This window comes from Acartia tonsa, chromosome 6, assembly GCF_053477335.1.
Source record: "Acartia tonsa isolate MP-2025a chromosome 6, ASM5347733v1, whole genome shotgun sequence".
Classification (NCBI taxonomy): domain Eukaryota; kingdom Metazoa; phylum Arthropoda; class Copepoda; order Calanoida; family Acartiidae; genus Acartia; species Acartia tonsa.
The window spans coordinates 4302060-4319269 of NC_137265.1; the positions used below are offsets into that span (position 1 = coordinate 4302060).

A 17210-nucleotide genomic window follows, 5' to 3' on the forward strand; every position below is an offset into this window, starting at 1 on the left:
CATTGCGACATTTTAAAAACAGTTGGCCTTATGTCTAGGATTTTTTTTTCTCTTACTGTCGCTTCGAGTGAACTGTGCATACTAAGTTTGAAATCAAAAGAGCAATTCTAACTGTAAGAGCTATCTGTTTTGATTGTACAGAAGGTCCAACCATTTTCATAATTCAAAGCTTTACTTTAAAAAATCCTATTTTTATATTTTCTAACCATTTTAAGCAAACTATTTTATTTTTTTCTGAAAAAAGTTATATTATGACTTAAAATTTTATCATCTTTTAAAAATTCTTTTTTATCATCACTTTTAGTTCATTTTTATCAGGAATAAAACAATGATATTTTAGAGTGTTTTCTATGGCCCTAGCTGCCTGGTGCCTTGGAAATAGAATAGTTTTGTATTGGCAACTTTTTGACTTAAACAAAGTATTTTATGTTACTAAAATAGTAGTAAATCTTCATATGAAATATGGGTGTTCCAGTTAATTTCAGGTTCTAGGCATGATTTGGCAGGTCCTGATCATCCAGGTCCCCAGACATCTTTAAAAGTCTCCTGTGACTGCAATTTATGACTTAGAGACTTTAGACACGCACTTTTTCTGCTCATCATCTGGGAAATAATCACTAGAACATTGATTTGTACACTGTTGATCTTGACTATATCCCTTACATTCTAGACATACATCCTCGTGGAACCCATAGCCATTACATTTCTTGCAGAGAGGATGGCACGGCCGACACAGGGCTTTATCGGCCAGAGAAACCCATTCATAGAAATAACCTTCAGGGCACTGCTCACTCTCATGCAGACACTGTTCAACCTCCAGGTCAAGGTTGACAATAGCCTTGTCGCAGCTGTTACAACCACGTGGTCCAATATTATTCTCACCTCCCTTGCAACCGCCGACACAGTTGCAATGACAATCCTCACATTCTCCATATTTGTTGCTATATCTGCTCGACGGACATGCATCAACACAAAACGGGCCGTCTTTAATATTCTTACACTTGACACAGTTGTTAGCGCCTTCGCCTGTGCACGTTAACTCGCACTGCACGTTACACTTCTTGCATTTGTTGTCGCCCGGCTTCTGAAAGTACCCCAAATTGTCATCGCACCGCCCAACGCATTCATCGCCAATCTGAAAATTCTTACAGTCCAGGCACTGGGTGTTGCCAGGACCCCAGCACCCGTCCCCAGAACATTGGTCATCACACTGGTTCCTCTCCATGATGCACTGTTCTGGAGATTTGTTGTTTTGCAGCAGGGTGCTGTGCTGCTGAGATTTCATAATCCGCTGACAGTTAATTTTCTCGGCGTAGCATAGATCATTATTTTCCAATATAGCCACAGCACCGGATCTTATCTTTTGTAAAGATTTCAGACCCAAAGATTTTAGGGAAGTTTTGACAATGTATAAAGCTGAGAAATATTCAGTTAGGTGTCTTCCACCAATAATTTCAAGATTTCGGAACGCTGACAGATTTGTGAACCTTGGATGGTAGGCTTGAATGTTAATAAACCCAGTAACCTCTTTTAATGTTGAAAATACTTCCAGCTTTGCTGGATCCATATGCGGAAACCGGGGCCCAAATGTGTAGTTGGGATAAATCATCTGAAAGCCGTCAAAGATCGTATCAAGGATGGTCAAGCTGCCCTCGATGACTGTACAGTTTCTGAACATGTCAATATTGCCAGAATGAACAGTGTGGCCTTGGAGCTGGCTCTCACTGAAGGTACAACTCTCGGGGCAGGGGCCGTCACATGGTACACACTCACCATTCTCTGCCTGAAATTATAACAAGGATGACAACATCCATAAGTAGCGAAGCACAAAATTTTGTGGATGGGACTGACTGTCATGGTTGTTTTCTTCAAACGACGTGAAATTTAATTTTGATATCTTTAACTGAAAAAATTTTGAAAATTGGACTAAAAACACCAAAGATATGTGAAAAAAATGTAAAAAATATAAAAATAGCCAGAAACCTGCAAAAAGGCAGTCTGACCGTCATTATTGTTTTCTCCAAACGACGGAAAATTTAATTTTGATATTTTAAACTGAAAAAATTTTGAAAATCGGACTAAAAACACCAAAGATATGGAGGAAAATGTAAAAAATATAAAATAGCCAAAAACCTGCAAAAAGGCAGTCTGACTGTCATAGTTGTTTTCTTCAAACAATGTGAAATTTAATTTTGATATGTAAAACTGAAAAATTTTGAAAATCGGATCATAAACACCAAAGATATGGGAGAAAATGTAAAAAATATAAAAATAGCCAAAAACCTGCAAAAAGGCAGTCTGACCGTCATTATTGTTTCTCCAAACGACGGAAAATTTAATTTTGATATCTTTAACTGAAAAATTTTTGAAAATCGGACCATAAACACCAAAGATATGGGGGAAAATGTGCAAAATTAAAAAATAGCCTAAAACCTGCTAAAAGCCGTCCGATCGCCATTGATGTTTTATAGTTAACTGTGCTCCTTAATGATAGGAATGTTGTCAAAAAATTTCAGAATCCTATCTTTTATAGGAGCTGAGTAAATCCCATTTCCCCCATAGCGTTACGGACGGACTGACGGACATAGTGAATTATAGAGTAGCTTCGCTACTAAAAAATATAAATCTCAAATCAAATTAAAAACTAGAAGAGAGAATGTTTGGTCATATCAACAACTATTTTACCCCCAACATTTCTGTCGTTCAAAGGTAATAATTTATGATTATTTTTTTTCTCCAAAGGTCATGACAATGACCAATAAATTGATATTTATCTCCAATGATGATACACACAATTACCCCTTCTGTAGTTACAATTAGTGGTTGAAACGTTTGAACACTTAACTTCATAAACCAGCAAATCAAAATTTAAATTTTAATTAAAGTTTAACGTATAAGAAAACATTATAAACTTTTAGGGATTAGCGCATAAAACCCTTTCTTCCCGAGTTTTTCTCAATTTGTTGTACAAAAATAAGCAGCTATGCTCCCATTGAAAACCGATGTCCTTGGTAAGTAAAAAAATAATGCACATTCAAAATACATACTTTAAGAAATCTGAGAATAAATGTTTAGCACAAGATCTCAAAAACAGCATTCAGGGGTGAACCAAAAAGATTACAGGTAGTACATTACAAAAGATTTCTTTCTTTCTACATAACTATATCACTGTTTTTAATAACTTCGCTACTTAGGGACAAAATTATCTTGTTAAATAAAAATATTTTTACCTTTTTCTTGGGAGGGCAAGCACTGACACAAGCCCCATTATCTTTAAGCAAATTTTCCGGACAATCTTTAACACAGGTGGCCCCGTAGGCATACTTTCCCTCTGTGTTCTTCTCCCACTTGTACTTGGTGGGGTTGTATATCTGCATGAGGGGACACTCCTGCTTACACACCCCGTCATCATAGAAGTTCTTGCAGGCCTGAAAAATAATGTTTTCTAAAAAAAATTTAAAAATTGCTAACCAAAATATCTAACACCAATTTTTTTCTTTGAAAACTAAAATCAAAATCTCCAACTTTCGAATGTGAACTACATTGTTCTGTTTTAAAAATTGAAGGCCAAATATTGATAAAAATTGGGCATTTCCTAAAAAATTTAATGTAAAACAAGAACAAAAGACTTACCAAGCAGTCCGACTGTTTAGGACCAGTACAGCCTCCCGCGCAAAACAGATGGCAGCATTCTTGCGGGTTAGAACCAAAGCAGCGGCCGCCATTGCACTGAGCCGCACAGTTGATTTTACTAAACCGTTGACAGTTTTCCTTTCCTTCACCCCAGCACCCTCTCTGAAAAAAAAGAAAAAGTTATTTATCGCATCACATTATAAACAGCTTTCAAGGATATTTAAATGAACAATAATAATTTTTCCTTACACCAAATTGTGTTATTGATTGATTGCGGAAAAAATGTGCATACGCAACTAAGCGCAGTATATGTTTGTTGTGGCTTCACTTTTAATGTATCAGAGCAAAGAGAAAGATATTGTGAGACTTATATAAAGCTTTCTTGTTTGTCAGAGAGTGAAATGATCCAATAGTTGGCCAGGGTAGATATACCACACTTTTCTGGGATCTTGCTGAGTCAAGTAGCAACTGTGGGGAATACAAAAGGATGACTCCATGCAAAATTTGAGCCGGATCCGGCCAAAACCGGCCGGGATTTTTTTCCGGTTTTTAGGGGGTATCTGTAAATCAAGACCCCTCCTGGGTACGCCCCTATGATGATTTTTGGTTTAAGCTCTGATCTGAATTCCTCAACACTGGATATGACCCCTAGAGTTGAAAAAATGGTTAAAATCCGGTCTTTTGACCGGTTTCCGGCCCTTTCCGGCCCCCCAAAAAAATTTTAAAACCAAATTTCATCTAAAATCTAAAAAAATATGCTTTAAATTCCATTTTTCATTAATAATTTTTTTTTAAACTAAAACCTTAGGTAATGAAGATAATTTTAGCAACTTAAAATGTAAAAAAAGGTTGAAAATTGACAAACTTATGTCAATTTGAAAAATGTTTGTAAATTCTAAAATTTTGACGGAATTTAGGTTGACTATGGTCTTTAAGACACGCCATAACCAACAAAATTGCAATGAGAGGGTCTAAATGTTTTTCTTAACCAAAATTCTACATACCCTGGCAGTTCCAGGGATATATCATTAAGGCTTGTCGGCTGGCCAGAAAGCTTTTAACAGGCGGCCGACTAAAAGCCGGATTTGATGGTTATCGACCATAAAAAATAGCGATTTTCAGTTTTTTGGCCAAAACTCATGCAGGGAGTTGTTTTTTGGGATTGACATACAAAAGCAACTTTTTGGGGCGGACATTTCTTTACTTACGCATTATCTGCCACGGGCGAACCGTTTGGCCGATACGCGCTGCCACAGGAGCAATTTTTGACGATTTTTCATAAAATTTTGTTTTTTTGCCCCTTTTTACTTATGCATTATGAACCTCCGGCAAACTGTTTGGCCGTTATTTGCCGCAAAAATCGCGATTTTCGGCGATTCTGCCGTTCACGAGGTTTCAATGGCAATTTTGGAGGGAAATGTATAAATATGGTAAGATAATATAATTCATAATTATAGTGTTATAATTAATAATAAGATAATTTGATAATTTGGAGCCTGCGGCTTAAAAAATTATTTGACCCAAACTTGTTTCTTGTGGGGGGTAAATACATTTCATGGGGTTGGTGTAATTAGTAGTTGTTATCTTTTTTTTAAATTTCAACTGGAGGCTTTAAATTTTGGATATTAGGTCTACTCATGGCGGTCTTTCAATAGTTAAAGCGGTATATTTCTTGCAGGGTTCCTTTAAGATTTATTATTCTACCGGGTGGTTTTCCCAAAAGTGCTTAGTCGAACAGAAACTCCTCCCTCTATTTAGGAAAATAAGGGCTAATTTTAGTTTCATATTTTACATTTGCTGGCCCCGCAGGGTCCAAAAGGGTTATGGCAAAGAGAAAAAAAAATTAAAACTAAAGGAGGGTGGAGTTTTGTGCTCTCTACCCTCCAACAAAAGATACAAATTAGGCAGAGTAAAAATAGGAAGCTTCACAAAAATGGTAATCTCTATTAAGTCGACTATTTAAGAGATATTAAAGAACAGAAATAGACAAACTGATTTTAGTATCTTAGGATTTACCCCCACCTACCCTACCACATTTTTACAAGGGCTATATACCCCCCCCCCCCTTAGCAACCCTCTTGTCTTTGCAGATAGGCATCTGAAGAATTTAGCAAAATCAGGGATAAGGGATAGGAAACCTGGCCATTAATTAGGTCCCGGCATAGCTTCGAACTTTTACCAATTCCTAATTGAATGACGTCACTGGCGGACGCTCCAAATTAGCTATTGCTCTAAGCCAATAAGAATCGGCTTGTTTTGTATCAACCAATAGGCAATTGGCGGATGCAATAGGCCTGGAATAATATTTTCTTATGTTTCCCATCCCTTATCCCTGAGCGAAATATCTTTTTGCAATTCTAAATGTTACTTCCTACCCTTTTTAGTCCCCCCTATAAATTCAGGGATGGGATGGGAAGGAACAATACTATGGTTATTAGTAGCGAAGCTACTCTATAATTCACTTTGTCTGTCCATCAGTCAGTCAGTTTGAAACGCTATGGAAAAAACGTGATTTTCTCGGCTCCTATTCAAGATAGACAGCGGAAATTTTTAGTGACTATTATTATGATATATGACCATCTAATCTATACATTATTTGTCCATCTGTCTGTTATTTGGGGTGCTAGATCGATTCCTAGATTTTTTGTGATTTTCTCAACTCCTTTTCAAGATACAGGGCTGAAATTTTTAGGGAATAATTAATGGTGCTTGCTTACATGTGAAGACCGGAGCACCGAAAACCCCCCCCCCGCTTAGTTTTGACAAAAATCAAAAATAAGGGGGGGGTAGTTTTTTAATGTCTGGAAAACGGCAAGGAGGAAAAAAGCACCGCAAGGCAAAGAATTAACCCCCCCCTTAATTTTGAAGAAAATCAAAAATAAGGGGGGGGTAGTTTTTTCACGCCAGAAAGTTGAGTGAGGTAAATCAAGAAAATCCAGTATACCAGAGGGGAAACCTTATTACAGGGATATTCATGTTTTGGGGCATAATTTCCTTATTTATTGACTTTGGCCAGTAAAAGGTTTTAATTTTGCGCAAAATTAAAACCTTTTACTGGCCAAAGTCAATAAATAAGGAAATTACGCCCCAAAACATGAATATCTCGTAATAAGGTTTCCCCTCTGGTATACTGGATTTACTTGATTTACCTCACTCAACTTTCTGGCGTGTTGTACAGTGAAAAAACTACCCCCCCCTTATTTTTGATTTTCTTCAAAATTAAGGGGGGGGTTAATTCTTTGCCTTGCGGTGCTTTTTGCCTCCTTGCCGTTTTCCAGACATTAAAAAACTACCCCCCCCTTATTTTTGATTTTTGTCAAAACTAAGCGGGGGGGGGGGGGGTTTCGGTGCTCCAGTCTACCACATGTAAGCAAGTACCTAATTAATTTTATATTCTACATATTTTCCCCAAGTTTTATTAAGATTGGTATATTGATTGGGGTGCTAGATTGATTCCCCGATTTTTAGGTTTTCATGGTTTTCTCAATTATCAGGGATTAATTATGCTCATGTTCTACATATTTCCATTATGTTTCATTAAGAATTGTTTATTAATTGCGGTGCTAGATCGATTCCTAGATTTTTAAGTTTTCATAATTATAAGGTTGCATGATTTTAAAGGTTTGATGATTTCCCTTTTTTACCAAGATAGATGTTCATTGTATGACACTACATTATAGTATTTTTACCCCGATATCTATTCATAATGTTTTAGCTTCGCTACTTATGGACGTTGTCATCCTTGTCATTTAATAAGTATGTTTTAGTCAAACACAAAGTCCAACCTGTAATCATTTAAGTTTTTAGTGGTTATCGAGATCTTAAGCTTTAGACGGACGGACGGATGGACGGACAGACATCAAGCTACTTTGTATTATAGATATATCCATTACAATAAGTCATATGTTGTTTTGCGGATTTTTAACACACACACACACACAGAACAAGAGAAAAAAACGCATCTATAATGTGGATAACAAGAAAATAATCTGAAAAAGACTCGTAAACTTTGAGGACTGGTGTTATAAACAGCATGATGTCCCCTCACTTCTTCGGAAATTTTGTGTGTGTGTATTATAGAGTTTTACAGTACAAACATTTTCTCTTTAATGGCTTTTTTTCACAAAGGCATCTAGTTTAATTTCACTTTAATCTAGTTTAAGTTGGGGCATTTAGGTATTATTAAACTAAAATAATCAACACTAAATTTTTCCTTTGTGATAAATTTTGCTTTTTGTAGCTTATTGCGGAAAGAAAAGGATTTAGATTAATTTCAAAACTGAAAAGAAAGAGTAGAGGAGATGTCTATACTAGTAAACGACCTTATTCATTACAGAAAACTCGTAGCTTAACCCCTTTTTGCATCCGCTCGTCATCGGGAGGTAATAGGTTCGAATCTCGGCCTGACAAAGAGTAATAACTAAAGACGTTAAAAATGGTTCCTAATGCTACTGTGTCAGGTGCACGACGTGAATAGTTAGAGTAAAGGCCATGGTCCATTAACAGATGCAACTCACTACCATGAAAACTTCTTAGACTAAGGTCGTGCAATCAAAGTGTGTTGGTTGCCTGTTGGATGTTACTTATCCTTATATCCTTGTATGTCTAGATATCTAGCTATCCATGAAGGTAGGCAACGAAGAAAACCAAAATACACCATTTTATCATGATTTTAAAAATATTTTTTTTTTATCAATGTTTTAACAAATCTATACATATTATACAACAAATTGATCGTTTATTGAAATTTTTTTTTGTACAATGATGGAATTTGAAAACTGCTATTTCATAAAAAATACAAATGCATAGAAGAATGGCTTGGAAGAGGAATTTAGGAAAATTTGAAATCAATATGGACAATTCTAACATGCTTAAATTAACAAAAAAAACCTATCTGTCACGGAAATTTGGACGGACGGACCGACCCTAATTATAGAAAAGCTTCGCTTTTTAAAATATTAAATAAACAAGGATGACAACGTCCATAGAAGAGAAGCTTTTAAATGATAAGAAAGGATAGATAAACAAAAAATGACAATAAGTTAAAAATCAGCATGTTTTAAATGGACATTTACACTTTCTGTTAATGATCATGGAGTAGCTACATTTTTTAGAGCGTACCTAAATGCTATAGAAATCATCATGCAAAGTTTAAAATCAATAGGACAATCATAATATGTCAAAATTAACGAAAAAAAGCTAACCCTCACAGACTAAACCTAATTAAAGAAAAGCTTTGTTTTGACAAATTTTTTAATGAACAAAGTATCGAGTCCCAACTCTTACAAAATTGATTGGCATCCTTTTTCTCCTAAAATAGTAAAATAAATCTTTATTAGTTAATTCAAACAAAAAGTTTTTTTTTCCATAAGAGCTGAAGTCCAAAATATATGCACATTCCTGAGAAAATTGAGGTTAGGTTATTCCTTTGAAAGCCTATTTTTTAAAAATTTACTAGAAATTTAGGTTTAAGTACATTTTTTAGGGGGGTTTTGAGCCCAGGGGGGCTATGGAGTGGTTGACTTCCAAACTAGAATTTAGTTTATAACCATATATCTGCCAAACAAAAAAATAGTTTATACACATAAAAGCGTTAGTCCAAAATATCTGAACTTTTAATAATGTGGTTACTGGTTTACTGGTAACTTCTAAACTAAAAGTTAGTTTCTAAGCATAAAAGCTTAGGTTAAATTAATCATCACTATTGATGATATAGTTTCTGAGAAAATTAAGGTTAAGTTCTTTTTTAGGTTTTTTTGAGCCATGGAGGGCTAGGGGTTGGCGGCAGAGGGGTGACTCTTGAACAAAAAGTTAGTTTATAACCATAAAAGCTTAAGTTTAAGAAATCATCTCTATTGATCAAATGGTTTCTGAGAAAATGAAGGTTAGGTTCATTTTTAGGGCTTTTTTTTAAGCCCCAGAGGGCTAGGGGTTGGCGGCAGGGGGGTGTCTTCTAAACCAAAAGTTATTTTATAACCATAAAAGCTGAAGTTTAAGAAATCATCTCTATTGGTCAAGTGGTTTCTGAGAAAATTAATGTTAGGTTCATTTTTAGGGGGGTTTTGAGCCCCGGGTGGCTAGGGGTGGGGGTAGGGGGTTGACTTCTAAAACATAGGATGTTCATACCCATAAAAGCTTAAGTCCAAAATATTTACACGGTTCATCAAGTGGTTCCAGAGAAGACCCCCCCATCCATCAAAAAAGCTTCAGTTACGTCCCCCTTTTATATGGGGGGGGGGTAAAATAAAAAAATTTCTATAGCAATCCCAAAATTGTTTGGGGAGGGTAATCACCACTTTACCCCTCTCCCTTTCACGTCCCTAATAAAAACTGAAGCATGGAACTTTGAATTGCTTAAATGTTATAATTGTTATGCACATCATGTGGCGCCTAAAACTTATATTCACAAGCTAATGAAATAATTGCCCAATTACTTGAAAGAACTTCACTTTAACGAGTAGTGATTGTCCCAAATAAAAGCTACTTTTGGTATACAATCCTTGCAACTAACGGAATAAAGGGTAGGTATATTTTTATTTTATTTCACTTAACAATACATTTTTCCCCTTCACACACTTTTATATTACTGGATAACCTTCTCATTAACAAATAATTTGCAACAAACAACCTAAACAAATATTTTAGTTATTCACAATTTTAACATAATGAATGTCCTTTTAGTTCATGGAAATTTTTAATTGACACACATCATCATAAGTGTCATTGTGTCATTATAATGTCATTACTGCCCTATAGTTATATGTTGATACACGTCATTTCAAGTTCCACTCTTCACTTGAGAGGCCTTGAGGGGTGAATCTGCTATCAAATTTAAGCACTCAATTTTTAGGAACAACAACAGGATCAGGAAAGAAAGTTGTGTGTTACTTACACCAACTGGACCTATTACAGACAAGGTAATGTACATGATACATTCTTTAGATTTTAAAAGTTAATAAGCAGTTCAAGTTAGCATGTCATTTGTAGATAATTATTCTAATACTTAATATCCAATTTAATTTTAAATTTTAAGTGCATATTTGATTTGTCACTTGAATTATTATTTGATAATATTTAGATTTTGAATTAGGTATAAAGCGTGTGTGCAAAAAAATGCTGACCTAATTAAAATTGCGCGGAATGTGTTAATAGTAAAAAGTATTATGCATAACTTTAGAACTGCTATGAACTCTAGTTTTTGGAAATATAAGAATTGTTCCTGTGCTACATATAGTTAGAGAGTTTCGTGATAAAATGTGATAAAATTTAGATATTACCTAGATTAACAGAAAAAAAAGTTTCAAAATCAGAATGTTTTAAATCATAGAGGTGCTACGCTTTCCAAATTGTACCTTTAACAGAAAAAAAGTTTCAAACTTAACATGTTTTATATGAATCTACGACTTTCTATAACTATTATAGAGTTGCTATGCTTTCCACATTGTATAAATTGTAATTTTTTGTAATTATGTCAATTATAGATCTTCATAAGAATTTAATGTAAATAAAATGAAGATAGCTGTGTATATTTTAGCAAGGGATTGCAGTCACAAATAGTAACAGCATTCAAGTGCCTCACAATTTAGCTATGTAGCTAATTAAGCCAAACATTAAGCCCCAACTGAGGCAACAAATTTTTAAATATGTTGTTGTCAGCTTTATATTTGGAGAATTATTAAAAAACAGTTTTTAATATTTTAGTGTTAATTCGCCCTGCAAAATTATTTAAATTTTATCAATAATTATTGCAAATTGTGGTTCATTATATCTAATTGGAATAAATGCACTGTTCACAACAAGTTTACAAATTTACTTCAGAATATTATAATAAATTACTGAAATTATAATTAAATTAAATTTATAATTTTAAATTGTAATTATTATAATTGTAAATTTTGTGTTATTATCTCTAATTGGAATAAATGGATTATACACTATTACCACAAGTGTATTTAAAAAACATTGTATACAACTAAAAATTCAGATTTGTATTAGCAATAGTTACCAAAATTCTCATTTTTACAGCTACTCTATAATCCGAAATGTCCGTCCGTCTGTCCGTCTGAGACAAATAGGGGGAAACGTGATTTTCTCGGCTCCTAGAAAAGATAGACAGCTGAAATTTTTAGTAAAGATTCTTATAACATATGCCCATCTAATCTATACATTATTTGGGTATAGTCCTTTCCATGACATTGCTCCATATGGGGCGATGATTTTAATTGATCGCCTCTTATGACAAGGGGCGATGTATTGGCTCCTTGAAAGGAGCGATTTAATAGCCCCTTATAACAAGAGGCGATGTTATGACTCCTTGAAAGGAGCGATTTGATAGCCCCTTGCCCTAAGAGGCGATTAAATGATCCTTTATCGCTCCATAATCGCTCCTTCTAAAGAGGTAATGATATGTCCTCTTATCCCAAGGGGCTATTTAATAAAATATCGCCTCTTCATGGCCCCTTCACGATTTTATATATATATCTGAGTTCCTTGATGGCCCCTACATCGCTCCTTCATCTCTCCTTCTTGAAATTTATATTACATTGTACTTACTTTGATGGCCCCTACATCGCTCCTCCATCGCCCCTTCATCGCTCCTACATCGCTCCTTCATCTCTCCATCTTGAAATTTATACTACATTGTACTTTGATGGCCCCTACATCGCTCCTCCATCGCCCCTTCATCGCTCCTACATCGCTCCTTCATCTCTCCTTCTTGAAATTTTTATTACATGGTACTTTGATGGCCCCTACATCGCTCCTCCATCGCTCCTCCATCGCCCCTTCATCGCTCCTACATCGCTCCTTCATCTCTCCTTCTTGAAATTTACATTACATTGTACTTTGATGGCCCCTACATCGCTCCTCCATCGCCCCTTCATCGCTCCTCCATCGCCCCTACATCGCTCCTTCATCTCTCCTTCTTGAAATTTACATTACATTGTACTTTGATGGCCCCTACATCGCTCCTCCATCGCCCCTTCATCGCTCCTCCATCGCCCCTACATCGCTCCTCCATCGCCCCGTACATCGCTCCTTCATCGCCCCTTCATCGCTCCTACATCGCTCCTTCATCTCTCCTTCTTGAAATTTATATTACATTGTACTTTGATGGCCCCTACATCGCTCCTCCATCGCCCCTTCATCGCTCCTACATCGCCCCTACATCGCTCCTTCATCTCTCCTTCTTGAAATTTATATTACATTGTACTTTGATGACCCCTACATCGCTCCTCCATCGCCCCTACATCGCTCCTACATTGCCCCTACATCGCTCCTTCATCTCTCCTTCTTGAAATTTATATTACATTGTACTTACTTTGATGGCCCCTACATCGCTCCTCCATCGCCCCTTCATCGCTCCTACATCGCCCCTACATCGCTCCTCCATCGCCCCTTCATCGCTCCTACATCGCCCCTACATCGCTCCTCCATCGCCCCTTCATCGCTCCTACATCGCCCCTACATCGCTCCTTCATCTCTCCTTCTTGAAATTTATATTACATTGTACTTTGATGACCCCTACATCGCTCCTCCATCGCCCCTACATCGCTCCTTCATCTCTCCTTCTTGAAATTTATATTACATTGTACTTTGATGGCCCCTACATCGCTCCTCCATCGCCCCTTCATCGCTCCTACATCGCCCCTACATCGCTCCTTCATCTCTCCTTCTTGAAATTTATATTACATTGTACTTTGATGGCCCCTACATCGCTCCTCCATCGCCCCTTCATCGCTCCTCCATCGCCCCTACATCGCTCCTTCATCTCTCCTTCTTGAAATTTATATTACATTGTACTTTGATGACCCCTACATCGCTCCTCCATCGCCCCTACATCGCTCCTACATCGCTCCTCCATCGCCCCTTCATCGCTCCTTCTCCAAATTTATATTACATTGTACTTTTATGGCCCCTACATCCCCTACATCGCTCCTCCATCACCCCTTCATTGCTCCTCCATCGCCCCTTCATCGCTCCTACATCGCCCCTTCATCGCTCCTACATCGCCCCTACATCGCTCCTTCATCTCTCCTTCTTATAATTTATATTACATTGTACTTACTTTGATGGCCCCTACATTGCTCCTCCATCGCCCCTACATCGCTCCTACATCGCTCCTACATCGCCCCTACATCGCCCCTACATCGCTCCTTCATCTCTCCTTCTTGAAATTTATATTACATTGTACTTTGATGGCCCCTACATCGCTCCTCCATCGCCCCTTCATCGCTCCTACATCGCCCCTACATTGCTCCTTCATCTCTCCTTCTTGAAATTTATATTACATTGTACTTACTTTGATGGCCCCTACATCGCTCCTCCATCGCCCCTTCATCGCTCCAGGAAATGGCTTCCCCAACGAAAATCTTCCAGATCATCTGTTCGATTACATGTGGCGTAACAGGTAATTCAATATTCATTTGACTTCATGTGGAGGAACAAAATAAAAACTTGTCTTCTGACACATTTATTATTAGGTAGGAATCTAGGTAATTCACATGATTTTAAACATCCTGTATGTAATTTAGTCTGCCAATCAACCTACAGAATATGAATAATAAAAATATGTGAGTAAGGTTTTGAGATTTTTTGGTTAAAAAGTTTGGACACTTCTATGGGAACTAACAAAGCACAGTGCAAAAGAGTACTAAATGTTATATAGACAATAACTGGGTTAAAAACTTTTTGTACTAGTTTAATAAAAAAACAGTTATATATTTTCTTGTATTCATTCGAATCCGGTGGATAGGAACCGGTTCTCATCCATATGAAAAAACTATGTCTAGCATCGTATTATATCCAGTTTTCTACGAATATAGAAATGTACAACCATAACATTAAAACCAGTTTTTTTAGCTGATGCCTCCGGCACCGCGGGGCTAAAAAAAAAGTTTTAATCTTATAATTGTACATTCTATATCCGCAGAAAGCCGTTTAAAATACGATACAAGAAAATACTATTTTCAGATTTTGAAGAGGTTCACTTAGAGAAACCTATTTGAATCTGTTAAGTCACATAAGAGAAAAACAGATGGACGGATAGACGGACAGAAGGACGCACGGACAGATAGATAGATGGATAGACAGACAGATAGATAGATGGAGAGATGGATAGATAGATAGATGGATAGATTGATAGATGGAGAGATGGATAGATTAATAGATGGATAGATGAATAGATGATTAGATGGATAGATGGATAGATGGATAGATGGATAGATGGATAGATGGATAGATGGATAGATGAAGAGATGGATAGATGAATAGATAAAGAGATGGACAGATGGAGAGATGAATAGATGGATAGATTGATAGATGGAGAGATGGATAGATGAATAGATGGATAGATGGATAGATGGACAGATGGACAGATAAACAGATGGACAGATGGAGAGATGGATAGATAGATAGATGGATAGATTGATAGATGGAGAGATGGATAGATTAATAGATGGATAGATGAATAGATGATTAGATGGATAGATGGATAGATGGATTGATGGATAGATGGATAGATGAAGAGATGGATAGACGAATAGATAAAGAGATGGACAGATGGAGAGATGAATAGATGGATAGAAGGATAGACTGATAGATGGAGAGATGGATAGATGAATAGATGGATAGATGGATAGATGGACAGATGGACAGATGGACAGATGGACAGATGGACAGATGGACAGATGGATAGATGGATAGATGGATAGATGGATAGATGGATAGATGGATAGATGGATAGATGGATAGATTGATAGATTGATAGATTGATAGATTGATAGATGGATAGATAGATAGATAGATAAACTAAGTTGAAAAGTGGAATATTAGCGATGTAGGGGCGATGGAGGAGCGATGTAGGGGCCATCAAAGTATGTACAATGTAATATAAATTTCAAGAAGGAGAGATGAAGGAGCGATGGAGGAGCGATGTAGGGGCCATCAAAGTACAATGTAATATAAATTTCAAGAAGGAGAGATGAAGGAGCGATGTAGGAGCGATGTAGGGGCGATGGAGGAGCGATGTAGGGGCCATCAAAGTAAGTACAATGTAATATAAATTTCAAGAAGGAGAGATGAAGGAGCGATGGAGGAGCGATGTAGGGGCCATCAAAGTAAGTACAATGTAATATAAATTTCAAGAAGGAGAGATGAAGGAGCGATGTAGGGGCGATGTAGGAGCGATATAGGGGCGATGGAGGAGCGATGTAGGGGCGATGGAGGAGCGATGTAGGGGCGATGGAGGAGCGATGTAGGGGCGATGGAGGAGCGATGTAGGGGCCATCAAAGTAAGTACAATGTAATATAAATTTCAAGAAGGAGAGATGAAGGAGCGATGTAGGGGCGATGTAGGAGCGATATAGGGGCGATGGAGGAGCGATGTAGGGGCGATGGAGGAGCGATGTAGGGGCGATGGAGGAGCGATGTAGGGGCGATGGAGGAGCGATGTAGGGGCCATCAAAGTAAGTACAATGTAATATAAATTTCAAGAAGGAGAGATGAAGGAGCGATGTAGGGGCGATGTAGGAGCGATATAGGGGCGATGGAGGAGCGATGTAGGGGCCATCAAAGTAAGTACAATGTAATATAAATTTCAAGAAGGAGAGATGAAGGAGCGATGTAGGGGCGATGTAGGAGCGATATAGGGGCGATGGAGGAGCGATGTAGGGGCAATGGAGGAGCGATGTAGGGGCGATGGAGGAGCGATGTAGGGGCGATGGAGGAGCGATGAAGGGGCGATGGAGGAGCGATGTAAGGGCCATCAAAGTAAGTACAATGTAATATAAATTTCAAGAAGGAGAGATGAAGGAGCGATGTAGGGGCCATGGAGGAGCGATGTAGGGGCGATGGAGGAGCGATGTAGGGGCCATCAAAGTACAATGTAATATAAATATCAAGAAGGAGAGATGAAGGAGCGATGTAAGGGGATGGAGGAGCGATGTAGGGGCCATGGAGGAGCGATGTAGGGGCGATGGAGGAGCGATGTAGGGGCGATGGAGGAGCGATGCAGGGGCGATGGAGGAGCGATGTAAGGGCCATCAAAGTAAGTACAATGTAATATAAATTTCAAGAAGGAGAGATGAAGGAGCGATGTAGGGGCCATGGAGGAGCGATGTAGGGGCGATGGAGGAGCGATGTAGGGGCCATCAAAGTACAATGTAATATAAATATCAAGAAGGAGAGATGAAGGAGCGATGTAGGGGCGATGTAGGAGCGATGAAGGGGCGATGGAGGAGCGATGTAGGGGCCATCAAAGTACAATGTAATATAAATTTCAAGAAGGAGAGATGAAGGAGCGATGTAGGGGCGATGTAGGAGCGATGAAGGGGCCATGGAGGAGCGATGTAGGGGCCATCAAAGTACAATGTAATATAAATTTCAAGAAGGAGAGATGAAGGAGCGATGTAGGGGCGATGGAGGAGCGATGAAGGGGCGATGGAGGAGCGATGTAGGGGCCATCAAAGTACAATGTAATATAAATTTCAAGAAGGAGAGATGAAGGAGCGATGTAGGGGCGATGTATGAGCGATGTAGGGGCGATGGAGGAGCGATGTAGGGGCCATCAAAGTACAATG

General features: G+C 37.8%; 1 protein-coding gene across 1 annotated transcript; it reads right to left on the reverse strand.

The window, feature by feature from the left end:
• Positions 1 to 361: 361 nt before the first annotated feature.
• Positions 362 to 6915, reverse strand: LOC145321538 (epidermal growth factor receptor-like). Its single transcript, XM_080162947.1, has 4 exons — positions 6877 to 6915; positions 3634 to 3795; positions 3231 to 3428; positions 362 to 1783 (listed from the first exon to the last, which is right to left on the reverse strand). The coding sequence occupies exons 1-4, from the start codon at positions 6913 to 6915 to the stop codon at positions 560 to 562; spliced, it is 1623 nt and encodes a 540-aa protein (XP_080019073.1). The 3' UTR covers positions 362 to 559.
• Positions 6916 to 17210: the final 10295 nt, after the last annotated feature.

Excerpts from the sequence above, each read along its gene's own strand:
- LOC145321538 (XM_080162947.1), bottom strand. The coding sequence starts at position 6,915 with ATGTCTGGAAAACGGCAAGGAGGCAAAAAGCACCGCAAG. Across the intron at positions 3,796-6,876 it reads GAGGCAAAAAGCACCGCAAG|AGAGGGTGCTGGGGTGAAGG; the intron begins GCAAAGAATTAA and ends CTTTTTTTTCAG. Across the intron at positions 3,429-3,633 it reads CTAAACAGTCGGACTGCTTG|GCCTGCAAGAACTTCTATGA; the intron begins GTAAGTCTTTTG and ends ATTATTTTTCAG.